This window comes from Trichosurus vulpecula, chromosome 3 (genome assembly GCF_011100635.1).
Source record: "Trichosurus vulpecula isolate mTriVul1 chromosome 3, mTriVul1.pri, whole genome shotgun sequence".
Lineage (NCBI taxonomy): Eukaryota > Metazoa > Chordata > Mammalia > Diprotodontia > Phalangeridae > Trichosurus > Trichosurus vulpecula.
Genome location: NC_050575.1, coordinates 187,132,764 through 187,158,045, shown reverse-complemented (window position 1 = coordinate 187,158,045; position 25,282 = coordinate 187,132,764). Strand labels below are relative to the sequence as shown.

The 25,282-nt window shown below is 37.8% G+C and overlaps 1 protein-coding gene across 1 annotated transcript in view; it reads left to right on the top strand.

Annotated features, from left to right (window-relative positions):
- Positions 1 to 25,282, top strand: part of CDH26 (cadherin 26) — a 57,805-nt gene that overhangs the window by 18,721 nt on the left and 13,802 nt on the right. The window contains exons 8-15 of the mRNA XM_036749895.1: positions 300 to 485; positions 5,880 to 6,148; positions 9,192 to 9,334; positions 11,057 to 11,290; positions 11,512 to 11,736; positions 12,338 to 12,468; positions 16,797 to 16,856; positions 21,999 to 22,082. Coding sequence (XP_036605790.1) covers positions 300 to 485; positions 5,880 to 6,148; positions 9,192 to 9,334; positions 11,057 to 11,290; positions 11,512 to 11,736; positions 12,338 to 12,468; positions 16,797 to 16,856; positions 21,999 to 22,082 — 1,332 coding nt within the window. The remainder of the gene's footprint in view (positions 1 to 299; positions 486 to 5,879; positions 6,149 to 9,191; positions 9,335 to 11,056; positions 11,291 to 11,511; positions 11,737 to 12,337; positions 12,469 to 16,796; positions 16,857 to 21,998; positions 22,083 to 25,282) is intronic.

Genomic DNA, 25,282 nt, shown 5'->3' with positions numbered 1-25,282 from the left:
ACATTACAGCACATTAATAAGAAATATTTAATGGAATATTTTGAAATGTTGTGAAAATAGTAGATTCAAGAGAATTTTTTCAAAAATTATTTTGTTTTTACACTCTAAATAGCAGGGAGAGAATATGTCTTATTATCATTGGTTATTCTTCTGCCAAATAATTAGGATTTCAGATTCTTTTAGAAATTTCAGTAAAGAGATGTGCCCAGTCTTCTTAGTTAGCTAACCTGGGTAAAAAAAAGAAAATGATAGAAATTTTCTTGGTCTCAACAATGCTGAATGATGATTGCTTCTTTCAGTATAAAATACAGATTTCCGAAGGCCAAATACAACAGGATGTGATAAGGCTCCCAGTGCAAGATCGTGATTCTCCATTCACACCTTCCTGGAGAGTAAAGTACAAAATACTTCATGGTAATGAAGAAGAACACTTCAATATTGTGACAGATCCTGGGACCAATGAAGGAATTTTAAATGTCATCAAGGTAAAGTCAGGGCCAAACTGCTCCATCTAGATAGATCCTAGTAGATTCTCTGATCATCTCAGGTTTCCCTGGATTCTTCATAATTGCCCTCTGGTGAAAAAATCCCATGACATTCATATGTCAAAATTTGTTCAGCCACTCCCCCATTTGTTTTCAGATCTTTGTTACTAAGAGATGACTTTGAAAACTTTTTCTATTGACTTTGACCTCCTCAGAGGTATATGCCTAATGATGGTATTATTAAGTCAAAGGGAGTATTCATTTTAGTGACTTTTCTAGTATAATTCAGATTTTTTTCTAGAAGTTTATACCAATTTGCATCCTCACCAGTAGCACATTAGTGTGTTGGACTTTTCAGATCCTCCTCTAACAATAGTCATTTATGTCTTGTGTAATTTTTAAATAGTTTGATGGGTATAAAGTTATAGTCATAGATCTGAATCTGAAAGGGACCTTTGAGGCCATTTAGTCCAACCCCTTCATTATATAGACAAAGAAGTTGAGGCCAAAAGAGGTTAAATGACTCGCTCATAGTCACTCAGGCAGTGACATAGGAAGAATTTGAACCCCCATCCTTTGAAGCCAAATTTAGTGCTTTGTACCACAAAGAAAGATCAGTTGGTTTAATTTGTGTCCATTTTATTATGAGTGATTTTGACCTTAGCTTTAAAAGTCCAGGGTCTCCTCCTGTATCCAGGGCCATTGCCAATTGTCTTCATCTATGTCTTACCACTAGATTCTGATGACGCAGGAGGAGAGCATAAGATTGATGACTTTGCATAGCCCTGCCTTACTTAAATCCAATTCACTTGCAAGTGAAGACATCACCCTCCTGGTGTCATTAGTGCTCTTTCAGAACAAAGAACAGACAACAAACAAAGTGATTGGAGCAACCTTTCTTGAGGCTGTTGATAATTTTCACTTATCTGGTCTTTGTCCAAAGCTGAATTAGTAAATTGTTCTGTAGTGCCCTAAACCAATATTGTCTCTGTCTGGCCAAAATTTGTATACAACCAGGATCCCTGTAGCTGGCCAGGATAACTTAGAAGGTTTGAATTCTTAGAAAGAAAATTCTCAGGCTTAGCATGTCCCTCCTATCTTCATTGCATTATGCATTCTTAGCAGTTAAGATGTTTGTTTCCTATGTATCTATTCCTCCTCCACCTCCACCACATTAAATCACTTTGTATACTAAGCAACTGTGTTATCAATATTCATTTCCCCAAAATTCCCCTGATTTTGCAGCCTGGCATTTTATATTAATTTTTAATCATTTTGATTTTGGTTGTATTTTTCTGATTTGATTGGTGGTAGTTTTATTTAGCCAAGAAAAGACAAAAAAATCCATAAATGATTTGAGAATGAGCTGAAGATTTTCTTGTAAAAGACAATGTAAGTGTGCCATATGGGGATTGGTTAAAGAAACTGGAGCTGTTTTGCTTGGAGAAGACTTGTGGGGATTGGAGAGAAAATTGGAGAGAATTCTTCTTTAAGAAATTGAAAGGCTGACACATAGAAGAGGAATTAAATTTATTCTTATTTGCCTCCAAAAGGTAGAACTTAAGACCAATGGAATGAAATGCAGCGAGGCAGATTTCTGCTCACTTTGGGGGGAAAGTTTTTCTAACAAGTAGAGCTGCCTTCAGAACTTGGATCAATGCAAGAACCAACCATGACTCCTGAAGACTGATCATAGTATCTTAGATTGTGCTGAAAGAGACCTTAGAGAGGCCCTAGAGAGTTTGAGTGACTTACCCAAGGTCATACTTCTATTAAGTGTCTGAGGCAGGGATTCAACCTAGGTCTTCCTATTTCCCAGTCTAGCATGCTATCCACTAGGCTACCCTGCCCCTCAGTGATAACTGATGCTTGTTTCCTACCATTTGACAGAGATGTGATTTACTAGAGGTACAGAATGAGGCATGTATTTTTGGATATGGCCAGTATGTGGATTTCTTTTGCTTGGCTATGATAATTTATAGTGAGGGAAGGGTTTTGGGGGTGGGGTGGGGAGGGTTAAGACAGTGTGAAAATTTTGGGGGAGAGGAGTGGCTATTGCTACTGAAGCCAAAAAAAAAGGGAAGAGAAGTGTGTCCATCAAGCATGAAAAGAAAATGTTCAAAAGATCACAAAAGAAGGTATAGAGAGCAACAGATAAGTAAGGCAGTTTTGGAACATTGAATTTATATACTTTTGAAAAAAGCTATATATGATGAAAGCCATGGTTTCACATGTAACCCTTTTCTTTAAGTTGTAATCTTTTTGTTAATTTATTTTTAGTTTTCAACATATACTTCCACAAGATTTTGAGTTTCATATTTTTCCCCGTCTCTCCCCTCCTCCCACCCCAAGACAGCATGCATTTTGAATACCCTCTTCCCCAATATGCCCTCCCTTCTATCACCCCCACCCCCTTCTCTTATCCCCTTCCCTTCTATTTTTGCGTAGGGCCAGAGAGATTTCTATACCCCATTTTCTGTTTATCTTGTTTCCCTGTTGCATGTAAAATTTTTTTTAACATTTGTTTTTAAAACTTTGAGTTCCAAATTCTCTCCCTTCCTCCCTGCCCACCCACCCTCATTGAGAAGGCAAGCAATTCAATATAGGTTATACATGTGTAGTCATGTAAAATGCTTCCATAATAGTCATATTGTGAAAGACTATATTTTCCTCCATCCTATTCCAGCTCCCCATTTATTCTATTCTCACCTTTGACCCTGTCCCTCCTCTAAAGAGTTTGCTTCTAATTACTCCCCTCCCCCAATCTGCCCTCCCTTCTGTCATCCCCGCCCCCTTCCAGTCCTACTTTCCTGTAAGATAGAATTCCATGCCTAATTGAGTGTATGTGTTATTCCCTTCTTAAGCCAAATCCAATGAGAGCAAGGTTCCCTCATTCCCTCTTACCTTCCCCCTTGTCCCCTCCACTGTAAAAACTTTCTTGCCTTTTTTATGTGAAGATAATCTACCCCATTCTACCTCTCCCTTTCTCTTCCCAGTACATTCCTCTTACCTCTTAATTTTATTTTTTTATTTTTTAGATGTCGTCCCTTCATATTTAACTCACCCTATGCCCTCTGTCTATATATAAATATAAATATAAATATATATATATATATATATATATATTCCCTCCAACTATCCTAATAGTGAGAAAGGTCTCATGAGTTAAAAATACCATCTTTCCATGTAGGAATGTAAATGTAAACAGTTCAACTTTAGTAAGTCCCTTGTGATTTCTCTTTCCTGTTTACCTTTTTATGTTTCTCTTGAGTCTTGTATTTGAAAGTCACATTTTCTATTAGCTCTGGTCTTTTCATCCAGAATGCTTGAAATTCTTCTATTTCATTGAATATCCATTTCCCCCCTGAAGGATTAGACTCAGTTTTACTGAGTAGGTGATTCTTGGGTGTAATCCTAACTCTTTGACCTATGGAATATTATATTCAAAGCCTTCCAGTCTCTTAATGTAGAATCTGCTAAATCTTGTGTTATTCTGATTGTATTTCCATAATACTTGAATTGTTTCTTTCTGGCTGTTTGCAATATTTTCTCCTTGACCTGGGAACTCTGGAATTTGACTACCATATTCCTATGAGTTTTCCTTTTGGGGTCTCTTTCAGGAGGTGATCAGTGGATTTTTTCAATTTCTATTTTAGCCTCCGGTTCTAGAATATCAGGGCAGTTTTCCTTGTTAATTTCTGAAAGATGATGTCTAGGCTCTTTTTTTGATCATGGCTTTCAGGTAGTCCAATACTTTTTAAATTATTTCTCCTGGATCTATTTTCCAGGTCAGTTGTTTTTCCAATGAGATATTTCACAGTCTTCTATTTTTTCATTCTTTTGGTTTTGTTTTATAATTTCTTGATTTCTCATAAAGTCATTATCTTCCATTTACTCCATTCTAATTTTTAAGGAATTATTTTCTTCAGTGAGCTTTTGGACTTCCTTTCCTATTTGGCCAATTCTTCTTTCCAAGGCATTCTTCTCCTCATTGGCTTTTTGAACCTCCTTTGCCATTTAGGTTAGTCTACTTTCTAAGGTGTTACTTTTTTTCAGTATTTTGGAGGGGGGTCTCTTTTAGCAAGCTGTTGATTTGTTTTTCAGGATTTCTTGCATCTTTTTTTCTTGCATTTCTTCTATCTTGCCTTTCTTGCAGCTCTTCCCACTTTTTCCACTACTTCTCTTACTTGATTTTCTTCCATGGCCTGAGACCAATCCTTACTATTCTTGGAGGCTTTGGATGTAGGAGCTTTGACTTTGTTGTTTTCTTCTGGTTGTATGTTTTGATCTTCTTTGTCATCAAAGTAAGATTCTGTAGTCTGAGTTTTTTCCTGCTGTTTGCTCATTTTCTCAGCCAATTACTTGACTTTTTAACTCTTTGTTAAGGTAGGACTCTGTTTCCAGCTTGGTGGGCGTACTGTCTCAAGCTTTAGGGGTTTTGTGCAGCTGTTTTCAGAGATAATTCTAGGGACCTGTAAGTTTTCAGTTCTTCCAAGGTGGTATGATCAAAGGAAAGGTGTTTACTCTTCTCCTGGCCTATGCTGTGGTCTGTGAGTGACCATGAACACTCTTTACTGCCTTGGAATTGTAAGGAGGATTCCCTCTCCACCATTGCCAAAAACTCCACCACACCAATGCTCCTCCTCACCCTAGCACTGCCACCCGGGACTTCAGCCCAGATCCAAGCATTGGCAAAGCGAGAGAATCCTGCCTTAGTGTCAGCCAAGAGATTCCTACAATCTCCCTCCAGAGTTCCAGAAGCAGCCACTGCTGGGAGCAGACTGTGCTCCTTTCTCACCCAGGTCCAACAGACCTTTCTTACTTACTTAAATTGGCTTGGGCTGGAAATTTGTTTCACTCTGTTATTTTGTGGGTTCTGCTGCTCTAGAATTTGTTTAGAGTCATTTTTACAGGTATTTGGAGGGGTTTGGAGGAGATCTCAAACAAGTCCCTGCTTTTTCTCTGCCATCTTAGCTCCACCACACCCCATCCCCACCCTTTTCTCGGTTCTTTTCATATAGAAATAGAGATTCATGTTTGTTGGTATTTGTCATATTTAGAATAACACAACTAAATACATAGATGAATAAATGAATAAATAAATGAATACATAATTGGATGAATAAATACATAAATAAAAGAGTTCCCTCCTAAGGTAGTGAATTTCCCATCACTAGAAGGAGACCTTTAAACCTAGGTTAAATAAGTACTTGTTGGGAATATTGTAGAAGGGGATCTTTTTCAAATATGAGTTGGCCTAGTTGATCTCTGAAGGCCTATTTTTCCCTGAGATGCTTTGATTCTGTAACATAGAGAGCAAAGGTCACAAAGTCCATGTTTCATATCAGCAACAAGAAACGTTTGCTAATGAAGTCTTCCGTTTGCTGTTGACAGCCTTTGGATTATGAAAACCTGACGGAGAGAAAACTCATTATTGTAGTTGAAAATGAAGAACCATTTTCTTCATGTGAAAAAGACCAACTTGGTCATGGAATCATGATGGCCAGCACTGCAACTGTGAGAGTGGAGGTTATTGATACCAATGACCCTCCTCAGTTCCATCCTCCTAATTTTATTGTTCAAGAGGTTGATGGTGCCAAACCTGGGGCCCAATTGGGAAGATTTAATGCTACAGACCCAGATTGGAACAGCAAGAACATAAGGTGAGGATATGATGGAGGAAATGAGGGTAGTTTTCCATTTGGAAGGAAGCATGTACCATCACGTGATGCTATTGTTATTGCCTAAAATCTTCACTTTTTCTATGTTGGTATTTCATAATTGCCATGGCTTCACTGGCATGGGTACTCCTGCTACAGGTGTAGATTACAATCTCTCCTCACCTTAAGGGATAGTCGAATGAGTTACTCTGGTCAGAAATGTAATGACCTGGTGCTGTCTATGCTGTGGTGATGAGACTTTCCAAGCTGAACTAGAGTGGTCCTCAGATGACAGATGTACAGGCTGTTGCCAGAGCTGTACTAGACGCTTCTCTAACTCGATTAGACCCAAGAACTATACTCTATTTGAGAATCCGAGGATCCAGGGTCACAGCACTCTATGGTGAGACTGTGGAATAGTGTTTAATATTATTAGAGTTTTATGACTAATGTGAAAATATGTTTAATAAAAATCTATTTGTAGAGCCTATATCGGATTGCGCACCATCTTACAGAGGGGGAGGGGAGGGAAGTGGAAAAAATTTAAAATAAATTTAAAAATTAAAATTTGAAAACTAAAAATAAATAAATTAATTTGTTTTAAAAAGTAAAATAAAATAATAGGCAAAAACTGAAAGAAAAAAATATTATTAGAGTTTTTACTTGGTCAACTAATTTCTCCTGTGGCTTAATTCTGAATCCATGATATTATGGACTACCTACAATGGAGAAATATTGCAGTTGCAAAAGAAAAGGCAAGGACTTTTAAACTTTAGCCTTTAGACTCAGTAGTAGCTGACATTCTTGTAGCCCTTTAAAGGAATACGAAATACCTTACATATATTATCCCATTTGATCCTCTCAGCTACCTTATTACCTTAAAATCGTACAGTTAGTGATGGAGGAGATCTAAAAGGTTCCCTGGCCCAACCTCCTCATTTTACAAATTTACATTTTATGGAACAGGGGCTTAGAGAGATTAAGAGACTTGCCCACGAAGACCACACAGTGTCAGGCTCAGAATTTGAATCTAGTTCCTCTGCTTCCAAACCCGGTTCTCTTTCCGTTGCAGCAGGCTGTTGAGTCACAGTGAAACACGATCTTTCCTCTCCACTCCATTTGCATTGAATTGGAATGAGATCTCAGATCTAAGCTTACTAGAGAATTGCTTTCTTAATGCTTCAGGTACTATAAAGTTGAAAGATTTGCCACTTACAGTGTCTCCGGTTTGTAAACACTGATGCCACTTATGTTTGTAGTGAGTTCTAGTTGTCTGATGATGTGAAGCTATAGATGGAAAAGTGGCAGGTTCTTTGAAGATTTTAGCTCATCAAGTTTCAAAATGGAATGATAAAAAGCCCTGGCTTTTAACGAGCAAAGGGAGGGAAGGGGAAAGAAATGGCACCTCCTCTTATTCTTACTCTCCTAAAGGCCTGAAACATTTTGGTTGGTTGTTTACTTAGGTGGGAGGGGAGGGGGGAAGCTTTATCCATGTCTCTGAATTATCTGTTGTTGATAACTTGACTAAGACCTGTTAACTGCAAACAGTAAGATTAGATAGACTTTGTGTACCCTACTCTGAAATGAAGATACCTGTCCTTATGTCACACACTGGGAGAACTAGAGAAGGGATCTTACAGATCATCTAGTTCAATGTCCTTGGTTTAAAAATAAGGAAACAGAGATTTGTGGAGAAATGACCTGCCCCAAACTATACAAATAGTGACTGACTGAACTGAGATTAGAACCCAGCTCTTCTAAATATACTACACAGGAGGATAAAGGACTGTTTATACTACTTTAAGTACTTGTCTACAAATCTCTCTGGCTAGAACCCTCTTTTTATATAAAGGAACAAACCAATTCAAAGAACATAAAATAAAAAAAAACCAGAGACAAGAGACTCATAGAATATTAAAGCTGAGTGAGACTTTAGGAGCCTACATTAGAGCTGGAAGGGCACTTAGAACCTAAAACCTTCTGTGGTTGTTGTTAAGTCATTTCTGACTCTTCCTGACCCCATTTGGGGTTTTCCTAAGCAAAGATACTAGAGTGGTTTGCCATTTCCTCTCCGGCTTGTTTTATAGATGAGGAAACTGAGGCAAACAGGGTTAAGTGACTTGCCCAGAGTCCCATGAATAATAAGTGTCTGAGGCCAATTTGAACTCAGGAGGAGCAGTCTTTCTGATTTCAGGCCCAGTACTCTATCCACTGCACCAGCACAACTAGCTGCCCAAAACTTTCTGTGGCGGAGAACTGTAGAATACACAACCATAGAATGGTAGGGATGGAAGGAATATAGAAGGGACCCATCTTCTCATTTTAGAGCAGACAAAATTGAGATTTCACTTTGCTCTGAATAATTTTGCAATGTTGGAATCTGACCATTAGGCAAAGTAATCAAATGAAGTGTTTGATTCTTTCTGCACATAAGGTTCTCCTCAGATCAATAAAGTTACTATTAATACAAAAGGGGGAGCAAGAGGAAACACGGGCTGGGGACTATGAGTTTTCATTGATATGTCTATGTCACATATTATTGTACACCTCGGTTTCCAGAGCTGCCAACCTTTGTGTCTTTTAACCCATTCATGGACTGCGGCCTAATTCTAAATTCCTTTTCATATGCATTGTGATTTCCCTAAGACATTTTAAAAGATTTATTATCTTTTTTGTTTTTATGTCATATTTGTTTCCTAATATATCCCCTGCCTTTTTTGGCTCTTTCCCAGAAAGCCAAAGAATTAAAAAAAAGTAGAGGGAGGAAAAGTATAAAGTAATTCATCAAAACTAACCAACACATCAACCACAGTTGACAGTATATTCATTATTCCACACCCAGTATCCTACCACTGCAAAGAAGGAAGGTGTTTTTTTTCTGTATTCTTCCTGGCCAAACTTAATCATTATAACCACACAGTATTCATTTTCATTTTGTGGTTGTTATTGTCCTTTTGTTTACGTTGATATAGTCATCATAAATATTTTTTTCCTGGTTCCCTTCTTGCTGCTACTTTTAAATTAGTTTTTCACCTCCTTCTGCAAGGTTTAAGCTGGTTCATGATCCTGCCAACTGGGTCACTGTGGATGAACTCTCTGGTGTGGTTACTACAGTGAAACATGTGGATCGGGAATCCCCTTACGTGAATAACAGCTTTTACACCATTATCGTCAGTGCCATTGATGATGGTAAGTATGTAACCCAGACATAGACAACCCAATGTCCCTGTCAGAGGAGAAAAGAACACTCACAAGAATTGTGGGCCAGCACAACTCCATAAGACTAAAATAATTATTCTTGCTTTTCCCATGATCCCAGTGGAACCTGTGACAGCAGTGCTATAGGAGGAAAAATTGTAATAGTTCAGAAGAAGGCTATTAGTAAGTTATGGAAGTTGTATCAAACCTAATATCCTTTACCATCTGTTTGTAAGTGTGCCCTCAGCTGCCTTTTCCAAGCAGACGATCTCATAAATATTTAGCATAATTTCCCCTTATTTTGAATCCTAGGGAGGAAAAGGAAGAGAATAGGCATTTATATAGGCCCACTTGCCAAGCACTTTTTGTGGTTTTTTTCCTCATTTGATTCTCATAATAACCTTATAAGGTAGGTGCTGTTACTATCCTCATTTTACCCATGAGGAAAATGAGGCTAACAGATGTTAAGTGACTTGCCTAGGGTCACACAACTAATAAGTGTCTAAAAATGAACTTAGGTTTTCCTCACTCTAGGCCCAGCTATCTATCTACTGCACCACCAGCTGTCTCTAAGAAGGGCAAATGTCTTTAAAGTGAAGTGTTTATATGGCTATATTGCAATCTTTCAAATTTGAATTTATAAGCTGGTCACAGTACAAATGAATCAAGTTGAGTAGGTGAAAGTTAGTTAATATTTAAAATGCTTGGAAAACTTTAGGTTTTCAAAAGTTTGTGAACAAAAAGCTGGGCTGTCAGTAGAGTCTATAGAATTATATCTTATAACTTCACTTTAATTTCTAGATTATTAAATCTACTTTCTTAATAAGTATTGGCTAAAGAAATATAGACCCTTGAAATCTGGATTTGTGTTTTATATTTGCCACTGATTTGATTTTTTAAAACAGTAACTATTTTAATTTTTGTAGTACTTTTAAGGCTCGTAATTTGCTTTCCTCCGAACAGCTCTATGAGGTAGGTAATAAATGCTATCATTCCCCCTCCCCCCCCGCCTCCCGCCATTTTGTGGAGGACGAATTTGAAGCCCCGAGAGATTACAACTTACCCAGGGTCACACCAGATAGTAAAGGTTAAAGCCAGGATTTGAGCTCTGCTTTTTAAAATGTAAGTCCCGCACACTTTCCATTATACCAAGCTGTCTTCAACCTTAACCTATATCATTTGTTTGTTTCTAACTGAACCTATGATTTCATTGGTGTAGGAAACTGTCTATGAGGAAACTGCCCACAAATGCAAGTCAGCATCTGTTCTACATCCTAGTCTTTAGAGAGTTGCATTGGACACTAAGAGTTTGTGATTCACCTAGGGTGACACATCTAGTATGTGTCAGAAACAGGATTTGAACCCAGATGTATCTGACTCGGAGGTCACCTCTCTCTCCCCCATACCACACTAACATGTCATATCCGCCATTTATTAAACCATCATTTTAAAATACACTTTTCAGAGACATTTCGAATTTTTCATTACACAGGAAAATAGATTTGAGCTATTTTCAAAAATGATTTGTGATTTCAGCATGAAATATGGGCCAGTGGGTAATTTGAAGTAGTTTTCCTGAAACATTTTCATTGTCACTAATTTTATTCTTATTCGTATTCTTTTTAGTATAGATGAAGAATATATACCTTCAATTGAAGGGGTGGGGGAAATGAATGTTAATCCTTTCACCGATCTTTTATCTTTCTATTTGAGGTGTCCCACCCCAGACAGGTACAGGAACCATGATGCTTTTTCTTTCTGACAAGAATGACAACACACCCACTCTTGTTAAACCTTTTGTGGAAGTTTGTAAGACGGAACAGATAGCACCTATTCTTGTGGAAGCTGAGGATAAAGATTTAGATCCATTTTCTGGTCCTTTTAAATTTGAATTAGATGATACCTCTGGAAATATAAAAGATACTTGGAAGCTAGGAAACAATTTTGGTAAGTTTTGTACTTTGTATAAATTGGCTATATGTTTTTTGGTGCCTTGCACATAGCAGGCACTTAATAAATGTTTGTTGAAAAAATACACATTTGTGGCTTTTAGTTGATCTAGTTTTAAATGCTATTTACTATTTGCATATAACAAAGGTTTATAGTTATTTGCATATGATAAGGTTAATAATTTTCTTATCTACAGCTGGGTCTTTTCTTCTGTGTAGGTTATTCTGTGGAACTTGTAATGTCAGGAAGTCTCCAAAATGGTAATTATTCAGTGCCCTTCATTATCTTGGATAAGCAAGGATTTTTCAAGAAACAGATCCTGTATGTGAGGCTGTGCTCCTGTCTCGATGGAGTTACCTGTGTAGGATCTTCAGAGCCCTTGGTAGCAGGACTTGGTGAGGGTGCCATTATCCCGATATGTGCAGCTTTCATGTCATTGGCAGGTCAGTAATTGGCTGCTAACATTATTAGGCTACATCCTGTTTCTCAGTAATACCCTCTAACCTGGGGCATTGAATCATTGGATCTCAGAGTTACAATTAAAATTAATGATGGGAGGACTCTTTATCACTCTTAAAGAATTTTTATTAGGATACCACTCTAAGGCTTAGCTTGGGTTCAGCTATTGCGTGGTGCTTCTGTCTGGCTAAGAAGGACAGCATTTCTACTCAATAACTGATTGCTTTAAATCATGGACCAGAAATGGAAAGGAATGGGCAGGGGAAAGTATGACCCTGGGCTGCTACAAGGATTATTATGAAACATGATTTAGATACTTGGAAACGAGCTACTTAATATAGGGGGAGATATCCTATCTTGAAATATGGGTCAATGGCTTACTTCTTAAAAAAATACATTTTTGTTGATATCTTTTGTTTTGACATCACTAAATCCCCCTTTATCCTCCTACTCCCTTCCAGAGAGCCATCCTATATAAGGCCCCACTTTTAAAAGCTGATTTTTAAGGAGGGTAAAAAAACTGCCAAGTATTTAATATGTGTTTGCTGAACTGACAAAATAAATTAGAATTTTCTTCCATCATAGTAGCTCTGCTTTTCGTGCTGTGGTTTTCCTTTGGATCTACAAACAAGAGGCAGCCAAAGTCCATTTCTTATGAAGAGGGCAATCAGACCTTAATCAAGTATAATGAAGAAAGTGAAAACACTTTGACACCGGTAATAAAATATACCTTTAATGAGTTTATTTCAGGCATCATCTTGATGATCCCTGTGCTTATACCATAGGTGCATGCTGGGCGACTCCCACGCTGCTCACTCCGTCTCCCATCATCTATTAATAACCTCTCACCTTCTTTCTTCCACCGAGCTGTTAAATTGATCTTCTTAACATGCAGGTCTAACTATGTCATCCTCCTTATTCAATAAACTCCCTATCACTTCCAGGATTGAATTTAAAATCCTCTGTTTGTCATTCAAAGCCGTTCACAATCTGACCCCCTCCTACCTTTCTAGTCTTCTTTTAGCTCTGCTTCACACACTCTGTGATCGAGTGACACCGGTCTCCTCGCTTTTTCTTGAACAATATATTCCATCTCCTGACCTGGGGAATTTTAACCAGTTGTCCCCTAGGCCTAGAATTCTTTCTCTTTTCATCTCTGCCTTTAAGATTCCTTGGCTTGCTTTAAGTCCCAGCTAAAACCCCACCTTCTTTAAGAAGCTTTTCTCAATCCCTATTAATTCTAACATCTTCTTTCTGTTGGTTTTCTTCAACTTAATCTTGTCCATAGTTGTTTGCATGGTGTCCCTTCCATTAGGCTGTGAGCTCCTTTAAAGGAGAGACTGTTTTTTGTCTTTCTTTTTATCTCTAAGGCTTAGTACAGTGCCTAATACATAATAGGTATTTAATATGTGCTTGTTGAACACACATTTTAAGTAGAAAATCAAGAAAACTTTCCCTGGAAGGTTCCTTAAGAGCCCAAACTGTTTTTTGTCTTTATATCCCCAGAACTTATTATTGTATTTTAAACATAGTAACTCCCTAATAAATGTTTGTTGGATTAAATTTCTTGCATTCTTCTATACCCAGCTATTTTTATTTTACTTGTTTTGAAAAAAAAGAAAGAAAACATTCAGTTCCCAGAAGATGCTTTTCAAAGTGGAAGACCTGAGTACCAGCCCCATCCAGAAAATGTCACAGTAAAGGAGAACCTTGTCCAGACTATAATTTAAGCAGGAAGTCAGATCTAAGGAGCCCAGCTAAAGACATGTGATACTTGTGTGCCATAACTCCACCTGCTTGGAATCCACTACCACCATGACTCACATGCTATCCCTAACTCTGGCAAAAACACCCAGTCAACTCTGCCCTAGGAATGCACCCTCTACGTTAACGGGACCTATCTATGAATAAAATGGCATTTAGGTGGTTCATTAGATGAAGCACTGGGCTCAGAATCAGCAAGACTCATCTTCCTGAATTCAAATCTGGTCTCAGATACTTACTAGCTGTGTGACCCTGGGCAAGTCATTTAACCCTGTTTGCCTCAGTTCCTCATCTGTAAAATAATGTAGAGGAGAAATGGCAAACCACTCCAGTATCTTTGCCAAGAAAACCCCAAATGGGGTCATGAAGAGTCCGACATAACCGAAGTGACTGAATAACAGCAGCATCTATAAATAAAACCATATTTATCATGTGACACACTGGTATTGGCATTCCTTCCATCGATGCAGGTACCAACTCCTCCATACCTTAGTAGGATAATTTTATGAGTGGCTGTAGCCAAAATTATTTTTACCTGGTGTCCAGTTAGTGGGCAATGAGCCACTTCAAACTTAGCGAGGCTCTTTTTTAATTGAGATTCGTAGTCTATCACTTGGCATGCACTTAAAGGTGTCCCTTCCTGCTTAATAGGACCTACTGGAATGACCTTTGAAAACTGCGTGTTTTCATGGTGATCGATCAGTCAGTAAGTATCAGAGCAAGATATTTGTGGTGAAAAGTAAATTATATATAAGAGCAATATAATAAAATAACTATGAAGATTTTTTAAAATAAAGCCAAATACTTGATCCAAAATAATTTTGTTACTTGATTCTTCCATATCTTTTTTTTTGCAAGAAATAGAAACTTTTATTATGAAAAAATCAGGAGAAGGCCAAATATTTTCAAAACAAAGAAATAGGTCCTGGTTACAGATGAAATGAAGGGATTATGCTAAAATTTTGTGCACTTTTTAATAGTTTTTATTATTTTAAAATATTGAGGGCTATAGACTGCATAGTCTGTCATAGCCTAATTTTATATCTCTAATTCCTAATTATCTCCTGCCTACTTCAGTTTCACCATGACACTTCCCCTAATTCCTTGATCCTCAGCTTAAATACTGTTTTTGCCTAACCAATTCCCTGTCCCCGTCTCAGACTTGCTTTGTTCCTATTTATAAGCACAAGTTTAGTACCATTTGCTTAGCTCTCTGATACCTAGATACATCTAGATACATCTGATCCACCCTTCTTCTATCCTATTCTTCCTTACCATTCACACTTGACCTTTGATTTGATAGAGAAATTCAACTCACTCTCATTCACCTATTTCTGTACCATCCCTATTGGCTCCTTGATATCATATATTCATGAAGCAATTAATTTTATAGTGTCCTTTGCACACAAAACCATAGCATATTACTTTGTACTTCAGAATTAATCATGGATTCTCCCATATCTTAATAAATATTTATGAAGCATGTCTATAATCCCCTTAGCCAACTTCCATGAGATAAACCATGATGGGGTCCCTACAAAGTTAAACATTAATAGATGTTGTCCTCACCTTAATAAGAAGCTTATATCATGTCAAAGGTTTGGTAAGCTCCATCTTAATTAGAATCACTCCATAGTTGCCCTCATCACTAGTGTAAAAATGCTAGTTTCCTTTCTAAAATCATTCAAGATACATTTATTACATAGCTACTATATGCAAGATATTACACTAGGTATGTAAGGTACTAAACTAGGTACTCAAGATACAAAGAGGAAAAGGAAACAGAACCTGCTTTCAAGGAAATGGAGGAAGATCTGGCATACTTGCAGTCAGTGGGAAAGAAGTCTGAAAGTGAGGAGAGTTTAAGATGAAAAAGAGAAAAAGATGAAAAGGGCAAATTTACAGAGAAATTGTCCTTGGTAAAGAGAGGGCCACTCCCTTTTCAGAGGTTGGAGCAAAATAGGAGTCAGTGGAGAATAAGAGATTTCAGTTGTAACATAAGAGGAGAGGAAATTTAGTGTAGATGGACTCAATTTTCTCAATAAAGTATGAAGAATGAGTCCTTACTGAAAGCATAGTAGAGGGGATGAGGGGTTAGAGGTGAGAAGAAAAAATGTAGAGTAGCCTCTGCGAAGGTATGTGATGAAGAGTCAAGGGTAGAGAAAAACACATAATAAAAGTGGTCTGATATCATAAGATTGTTAAAGAAGCAAAGTGAGGTGAGAGCAGGGGTGATGAACTAGGTGAAAAGGAGGAATAGAAGGATGGAGAGACTGAAAGTTGCAGTAGCAAGGAATGCGGTTAGGAAAAATGAGGCAGAGAGAGAGATGGAAGGTGTAAGAAATTATCAGAAAGGAGACCGTCAAGAGTTCCTGGTCATAGACACAGATTATTGACATAGACCTAGTCCCCACCTACTAGAACTCCTTTGGCCGTGCCCATGTGATATTTTCTCACATAGTTTGATGATACAAGGTAGTGTAGATGATTCCTTATGTGAGACTATAGATAGCAGGTGGAGGAAACCTTGAAATTCAATTCCTGAGAGGGGCTGGATATGGAGCTCCATCATTCTAGGCCCAGTGATGGGGAAGGGAGGAATAAGTTCTGGCAGGAACCTTAATGTCAGCCACACACTCCCTTTCTCTCTGCAAAGTGAACTTTTAATGATAGTGGAAGACCAAGACATTGTTTACTCACATTGATCTAATGAAAGGAAGGAAGGAAAGAAAGAAGGAAGGTATTTATGAAGCGCCAATATGTTCCTGGCATTGTGCTACGCTTTTTAAAAATGTGATCTCATTTGATCCTCCCAACAGCCCTGGGAATTAGGTGCTATTATTATCTCCATTTGACAATTGAAAAAATTGAGGCAGACAGAAGTCGAATTATTTTCCCAGGGTCACACAACTAGTAAATGTCTGAAGCTGCATTTGAACTTAGGTCTTCCTGACTTCAGTCTCAGTGTTCCATCCTTTGTACCACCTAGCTGTGATATGAGAAAATAGGCGGTTCTCCTACACCGCTTGAAATGCTCAAGGCCTTTTCTTTGAACACTTGAAATGAAAAGTATATCAATAATTTTAAAAAATCCAAATCTGCTAATAAAATATCTCTTTGCAGTAAAACTGGGTTTCAAGGAGTTAGATTTTCTGTGACATATAGATACTAGTTGTTGAGTACAGGGCACAGGGTGGGGAATACTCATATTATAGTCCTTCTTTAATTTTTCTGCCATTAATTTCATCATGGGTTTTTTCCAACCCCACCTCATTTTTAGGTGAAGTCAAACTCCACAGGTCAAACTTCACAACTCCTTGTAATCAAAGGGAAAGGAATGGTAAGTAATAAAGTAGTATCGATTAGTTTTCTTGAGAAGTGAGTAATTCGTAATGTAAACAGAATGCAAGAAGAAATTAAATATTGACTTCTAGGTCTTTGCCATTTCTGTTACTTAGAAAACTCTCTCCTTCCCTATCTCTCAAAATCCTATCTGTCTTTCAAGGTCTACCTCAAGCTTCCTGTCTTCTCAAAAGTTGTCTATAGCCTATTAGGATGTCAGGATTTACAGCTGAAAAGGACTTTGTATAAACCATTTCATCCAGCTTCCTTAATTTTCATTTGAAGAAACTAAGATCCAGAGATGGGAAATGATCCAACAGAGGTCATATAAGTGGGAAGTACCAGTGCCAAGACTTGAAACCAGGTCCTCTGGCTCCATATCCAATATTGGTTCTGTGGTTGCCACCTCAGTCTACACTAAGCCCTCCCTTTTCCTTTTTCAGCTTGGCCTCAGAGGATAGAGATAGGAACAATATAAGTTGCGGAGAGGCAGATTTCAGGTCAACTTGAAAATATTAGTAATAACTAAATATGCCCCAGAGTGGAATGGACTTCTCAGAAAGTAGTGGCTTATCCTTCAGTGGAGCTTTTCAAGCTGAGGGCTGAGTGGCTGCTGTTCGAGATGTTGTAGAAAAGATTGTTCAGGTATGAAGTGGACTAGACACCCACCAAGGTCCCTTCCAACTCTAAGATTCTATGATTGGCTGAAGTCTCACAGATATTTTTCTCTACACCATTCATTTAACACTTAGAACAAAGTTTTTGTGTGCATATGTATCTTTTTTCACTAGCTAAATAACAAATTCTTCAAAGGTTAAAAACTGTCTGCTTTGTACACCCTTACAATGACAAGCATCATAGTGTGCACATAGGAGTCCAATAACTACGTATTGGATGGATTAAAATCATTACAGTGAAATCTCGGTGATAAAAGCAATACTAACCCTGTACCTAAGACAGCTATGAGTTATGCATTACTTTTTCCAACAGCCCCTGGGTAGTCTACTATTTTTGTTTCTCCTAGGCCAGAAAATACCTAGAATCGAATACCCATCTTAAGATTCATTGGGTTCTTTATCTACATCAGCATCTTTATACCATTTCTGTATCAAGTCAAGTACACTTTGAATTTAGTATTTAGGTAAGAGAAATATATATATCCATCTCAATCCTTAAATACACCAGTGTTTTGGTAGTTGGTGCTTAAATTAGTATTTACCATAAAACTGACTACTGCATTTGTCATTATTCATTTATGCACTGGTAAAGTAAAACACGTTTTGGACCACATTCTAGGAAATTTGGTGTCTTCTATTTAAACATGCTATATCTGTCCTAGGGCAGCTAAGTGGCATAGTGGATAACGTGCTGGACCTGGAGTCAGGAAGGTCTGAGTTCAAATGTGGCCTCAGACTCTTATTGCTGTGTGACCTTGGGCAAGTGATTTAACCCTGTTTGCCTCAGTTTCCTTAACTGTAAAATGAAGCAGAGAAGGAAATGGCAAAAAACTGCGGTGCATCTTTGCCAAGAAAACAGCAAATGAGGTCATGAAGAATTAGACATGTCTAAAACAACTGAATAACAACATTACTTGTGCATTTTTTATTGCTATTTTTATGTAGTTTGAAAATGAAAAAAATTTTGCTTTGCTATTATAGAAAGAGTATAATTGTAGAATTCATGACAGTATTATTCCATAATTTCTAATGTTTAAGACAGAATTTGAAGAATTCAAAACATAAGTATTTATGTAATTTTACGTTATTCTTATGCAGAGATGTTGTTGCTTATCCACCATCAATAGGATATGTGTTTCATGGTTTCTTTTTCCACTTGTGGTAATAGATTTTGTTATAAAATCATAATAACTCATTCATATGGTATTTTGAAGCCTTTATTTTATGAATAAAGAAACCGAGACTTGGAAAGCTTAAAATAATTTGCCCATAGTCACACAGCTAGTATCTGAATCAGTATTTGAACCAGGTCTCCTGATTCCATGTCTGTCAACTAATTGTGGATCATAAATCTATAAACTTTTGCTAGATTCACCATTCTCTCTTCATCCCCCACATCTGAGTTAGAAGTATAATCTGTGTCTAATTTAGGAATTAAGCCTGCAGCCCTCTTTTCATTAGCAATGTGCTCTCCCCAACTGAGCTAATTGACCACAGGCTTGAAGTAAATATAGGGGAAAAAACAATAAATAAGCAATTCTAAAAGATGTCTATGGGTTTTTGTAATGTGACCATGCATTGTCATATAGACCTCTCACTGCTTTCTCAAGATCATTAGAGCTATTGAATCTTTAGCATAAAAAGAAAAGGCAAAATTTTTTTAAAATTATTTTTTATTGTTTAAGGCAAAGCTTTTGAAAGAATTTCTGTACTCTTATTCCATGTGTATGTGAATATATCCGATATTAATATCCATAAAACCAAAGCACTTTTTAATTTAATGTTAAGAGTCGTGAGACTTTCTTCAAATCATTATATGTGAGGACCAGTCATTTTACTGATATCAATACTGTGGTTAGAAAAAAATTACTCCTAAATGGCTATAGAAAGACTTTGACTTTGGGATTGTCTTAGACAAAAACCAGCCAACTCTTAAATGTTCTTAGGGGGTAACAGATACAGATTGTTAGTGAGAAGATGTTCCAATAAATAGACTTCTAATAGCAAAACATAAGCGTAAGGCTTCCATGTTTTCAAATATATTCTTATTTTTATAGCTGAGTTCCTAAGAACTTGAGCAGTTCCTGACTGTGGTTGCTGTAGTGTGATCCCTCACCCGTCAAGATGGTATAAGGATAGTTCTAATTCAAAGTCCCAGAGTAGTGTAGGGTTAATGGAATATAAGATCTCCCCTGTCCATTAAAAGGCCTATGTGACCACATGTGTCCCCTTTTTTCCTTAGAACAGGGGTGATGTTCCCAGGTCTAAAGATGCATAGATATTTCAACTATGGATGTTTTACTACTTTGAGCTCTGGCCCACATAGAGCCCAATGTGGGAGGAACTTGCCTAGGGGGAGGCTTGCTTGCAGGAAGGCTTTCACACCTTTTGATACTAAACTAATTAAGCACTGAGTCAGGACGGTTGTGATGCCTTTTGGTTCTGAGCCTATTAGGTGAAAGTGTATCTATATGCTGAGGTGAGATTTTGCTTTGGGGGCTTGTTCATGTGAAGGACCTTTTGATTTCCTGGACAAGACTCTGGATAGCCGTTTGTTAAGGAGCCCCCACCCCTAATACTCAGATGTTGGTGCTCCCCTGTCCAGTCATATATGTAAATGTTATTGTGTATCCAGATTACTAGACAATTGGAGCCCTGTTTATTGGATCTTTGTGCTAATTTTTCTGCTTGTATTTTCTCCATGTTCAGGGTGCTGACCTATCCCCTGAACTAATGAATGACATGTTTAATTAAAGTAGGATTGTTAACCTCTTTCGAGTTGTCTTTCCTTTAGAAAAGCAGATCAAACAACCTGCGCTGGTAGGCCATCCTGGGTGTGCTAGGGTGCTTGATAATACAAGTAGTTATTTATAACTATTTTGGGGTACAGCAAGTTTACCCCAGATTCAGTGATCAGTATTCTCTTTAAGATCTGAGGCTGAGCAATGCCATAGATTATAGGACAGGAAATAGGAAATAAAGGAAATAGGACAAAGAAAAAAAAAGAACTTGAAAGAGAATTAAAAGGAAAGGGAATGAAGTTGTGAAAGGGAAAAAAAATTATGATGGAGAATGGTGGAGAGAGGGATACCAGCAGTAGTCAAACAAAACTTTTGAATACTCAGAATATGAGAGTTAGAATAGTGTAAGATGCAGAAATAAAGAACCAAAGAAGCAGGGCTTTCATTTGAAATTCCAGCACCCAGAACAAAATTAGGGGTGAAATACCTAGGGAGGAATACAGTGACCTTATGATATCCTGACTCCAGAACATGCTGCCATCATCCTGATCTTGATTTTGGTCCCTGATCTAGGTGGTTCATGAGCAGTCTTGGTTTGATATTAGTGTATTGGTGATGGTAGAGGTGGGACTGTGCAGGACAGGCATAGCAATGGAAGATCCTTCAGTAGATGGTGGCCCAGCAAAGAGAAAGTAAGTGTCCCATGATCTTATGCTGGCCCTTCAATCTCTGCCACAAATGCCACGGGTAATTCAGCCCCTTCATTTTACTGATGAAGAAAGAAAGCTTCAGACTGAAGTGACTTGCCCCAAGTCATATAGAAATTTACTGGCAGAGCAGAGACTGCAACCTAAATCTTGATAGCTGGTTCATTGTTCTCTCATGTATATCACACTTTCCATTATGGTAGGCTGTTTACTTCTGCTCTTAATCAATTATTTCTAAATCTCTGGTAGGGCAGCAAGCTTTCTTCATTACTGATGGATTAAAGGATGTAACAGTTAGAGATTCTGGGTAGTCCCCCCTTCCAGCCTGTTCTCTCCACAATTTATTTATTTCTTATTCATTTGGTTATGTATTAAAGGTCTCTTGTGTTCAGAGTGCTTTACTTGGCTCTGAGAGAAATACTAAATTTAGCTAAGACATGGCTTCTGACCAAATGAAACTTAGAGTCTTAGAGTATGATAACTCTAATAATAATAAACAGTATTAATACTAAATTAATGACAATTAATCATAAATAATATTGAATGATAAATTCTTTAGGGAAGTGCAAAACAAAATCTCATATGAGCTCCCAAGGGGGAAGTTGATATCACTTAGAATTCAGAGAAGACTAGATAGAGTAGAACTTTTAAGGGTGTTTTGGGTTAGACTTTAAAGGTTGGAGGAAAGAGGGAAGAAAGACATTCCAGGTAAAGGGAACACTGTAAGCAAAGACACTGGCTAAAGAGTACAGCAAATGTCCAGGCTGTTTGGATAATATGATGCATGGTGGGAGACACCGAAAATCAGAATCAGACATCTACAAGCTAGTTTTGAAGAGTACTTCAACTCAGTGGGGAGTGATAACAAGCATATGTGACTCAGAGCTGGTGGGATTTCCCACCTGGGTTGTTTGTATGGTAGCTCTAGGGTAGAAATGGTAGGTGTAAACATAGGTTATACTAATCGGGCAATACCCTTCAGTGTTTTTACAATTTGGACTTCTTTATATTACAGTACTATCCAAATGACATAAGCAGCTTGAATACTGAAATCCAGCTGGAAAGGATGGAACAAAAAGTGGCAGAGATACTAACTCAAGTAAGGTTTTTTTTATTTTTTAATTTCTTTTTAAGTTTTCTTTTTTATACTGCAATCATTTCTTAGTATACTTCTTCCCATTTGAATTCTTCATTACAACAAACAGTTAAGTAAGACAAGATGACCTAAGAGTATATATAACAATCCACACCACAGCACCCCTCTAGCTCTCTCTAAAAGAGAGCATAGTGTTGTTTTATCATCTCTTCTTTGGACCCGAGACTGGTCATTGCATTCAATCTAAATTTTTATGAATTTTTTAGAATCTTTTTAACCTTTATGCTTGTTATTATTTTTATTTTTTAACATTCATTTAAAAATTTTGAGTTCCAAATTCTCTCCCTATAGCCCCTCTCCCACTGGCCTTAAGAAGGCAAGTAGTGTTGTGCAAAACATTTCCATATTAGCCATGTTGCAAAAAAGAAAAGCAAGAAAAATAAAGTGGGAAAAAAACCTTAAATCTTTACTCTGAGTTCATCAGTTCTTTTTATGGAGGTGGATGATATATTGTATCATGAATCCTTTGGAATTCTTATGGAACATTCTATTAATCAGAGTAGCCAAATCTTTTACTGTTGATTTTCCTTATGATGTTGCTTGTGTGTACAGTGTTCTTCTGGTTCTGCTCAGGTTACTTTGCATCAGTTCATAGAAGTTTTCCCAGGTTTTTCTGAAACCACTCTGCTAATCATTTCTTATAGCAGAATAATATTCCATCACAATTACATACCACAACTTACTTAGCCACTCCCCAGCTGATTGATATCCCCTTAGTTTGTTGGTAATGTATAGAAATGCTGATGATTTATGTGGGATTATCTTATATCCTGAAGCTTTGCTAAAGCTATTAATTGATTCATTTGGTTTTCTAATTGATTGTCTAGGGTTCTTTAAGTATACCATCATATCATCTTCAAAGAATGATAATTTCCTCATTGCCTATTCTTATTCCTTCAGTTTCTCTTTCACGTCTTATTGCTGTAGCTAGCATTTCTAGCACAATATTGTATAATAATGGTGATAGTGAACATCCTTGCTTCACAACCCTTGTCTTATTGTGAAGGCTGCTAATTTATCCTCATTACAAATAATACTTGCTTTTGGTTTTAGATAGATACTATTTACCATTTTAAGAAAAGTTCCTAAGGGGGCGGAGCCAAGATGGCAGCTGGAAAGCAGGGACTTGCGTGAGCTCCACCCACCACCCCAGGTCCCTCCAAAAACCTATAAAAATGGCTCTGAACAAATTCTGGAACTGCAGAACCCACAAAATAGCAGAGGAAAGCAGGGCTCCAGCCCAGGACAGCCTGGATGGTAGCTGGGTAAGGTCTATCACACGGAACTAGGAGCAGAGCCCAGCGTGAGCCATGCCTGGACCAACCAGTGGGAGCCCAGTGGAACAGGCCCTAGCACCATGAATCAGTGAGCTGCGGCAGTTACCAGACTTCTCAACCCACAAACACCAAAGACAACAGAGAAGGTTAGTGGGAAAAGCTGCAGAGGACAGAACGAAAGGAGTTCTCAGTTCGGCCACTGCCCGGGAGACAGCAGGAGTCGTGCAGCTACAGAACTACAGCTGCAGTTGTTTCCTGCCCCAGGCCCACCTGGTGAGAGGAATTAAGAGGCAGATCAGAACAGAGTGCAGAGCCTGCTTAAGATCTGAATACAGTCCGGGTTGGTGGTTCTTGGGGGAGGAGGAGCACTGGTGTTGCAGAACTGGCTGTGTAGAAATAGCTCTGAAAACAACAGCTCATCCCCTCAAGCTTGGAACAAAGTACTCTGCACTCTACAAGCAGTCATACCCCAATGAAAAACTCAAGGGTCAAGTAGCTGGCTGGGAACATGGCCAGGCAGCGAAAATAAACTCAGATTCAGACTCAGACTTCGGAATCTTTCTTTGGTGACAAAGAAGACTGAAACATACAGCCAGAAGAAGTCAACAAAGTCAAAGAGCATACATCAAAAGCCTCCAAGAAAAATATGAACTGGTCTCAGGCCATGGAAGAGCTCAAAAAGGATTTGGAAAAGCAAGTTAGAGAAGTAGAGGAAAAATTGGGAAGAGAAATGAGAGTGATGCAAGAAAACCATGAAAAACAAGTCAATGACTTGCTAAAGAGACCCAAAAAAATACTGAAGAAAATAACACCTTAAAAAATAGACTAACCCAAATGGCAAAAGTGCTCAAAAAAACCCAATGAGGAGAAGAATGCCTTGAAAGACAGAATTAGCCAAATGGAAAAGGAGGTCCAAAAGACCACTGAAGAAAATACTACCTTAAAAATGAGATTGGAGCAAGTGGAAGCTAGTGACTTGATGAGAAATCAAGATACTATAAAACAGAACCAAAGGAATGAAAAAATGGAAGACAATGTGAAATATCTCATTGGAAAAAACACTGACCTAGAAAACAGATCCAGGATAGATGTTTTAAAAAATGATTGGACTACCTGAAAGCCATGATCAAAAAAAGAGCCTAGATATCATCTTTCAAGAAATTATCAAGGAGAACTGCCCTGATATTCTAGAGCCAGAGGGTAAAATAGAAATTGAAAGAATCCACCTCCTGAAAAAGATCCCAAAAGGAAAACTCTGAGGAATATTGTCGCCAAATTCCAGGGCTCCCAGATCAAGGAGAAAATATTGCAAGCAGCCAGAAAGAAACAATTTGCGTATTGTAGAAACATAGTCAGGATAACACAAGATCTAGCAGCTTCTACATTAAGGGATCGTAGGGCTTGGAATATGATATTCCAGAGGTCAACGGAGCTAGGATTAAAACCAAGAATCATCTACCCAGCAAAACTGAGTATCTTGCTCCAAGGCAAAATATGGATTTTCAACAAAATAGAGGACTTTCAAGCTTTCTCAGTGAAAAGACCAGAGCTGAATAGAAAATTTGACTTTCAAACACAAGAATCAAGAAGCATGAAAAGGTGAGCAAGAAAGAGAAATCACAAGGGACTTACTAAAGTTGAACTGTTTTGTTTACATTCCTACATAGAAAGATGATGTGTATAATTCATTAGACCTCAGTATTAGGGTAGCTAAAGGGAATATACATACATACATACATACATACATATACATATACATACATATACATATATATATATATATATATATATATAGACAGAGGGCACAGAGTTGAGTACGAAGGGATGATATCTAAAAAAATAAAATTAAGGGATAAGAGAGGGAGA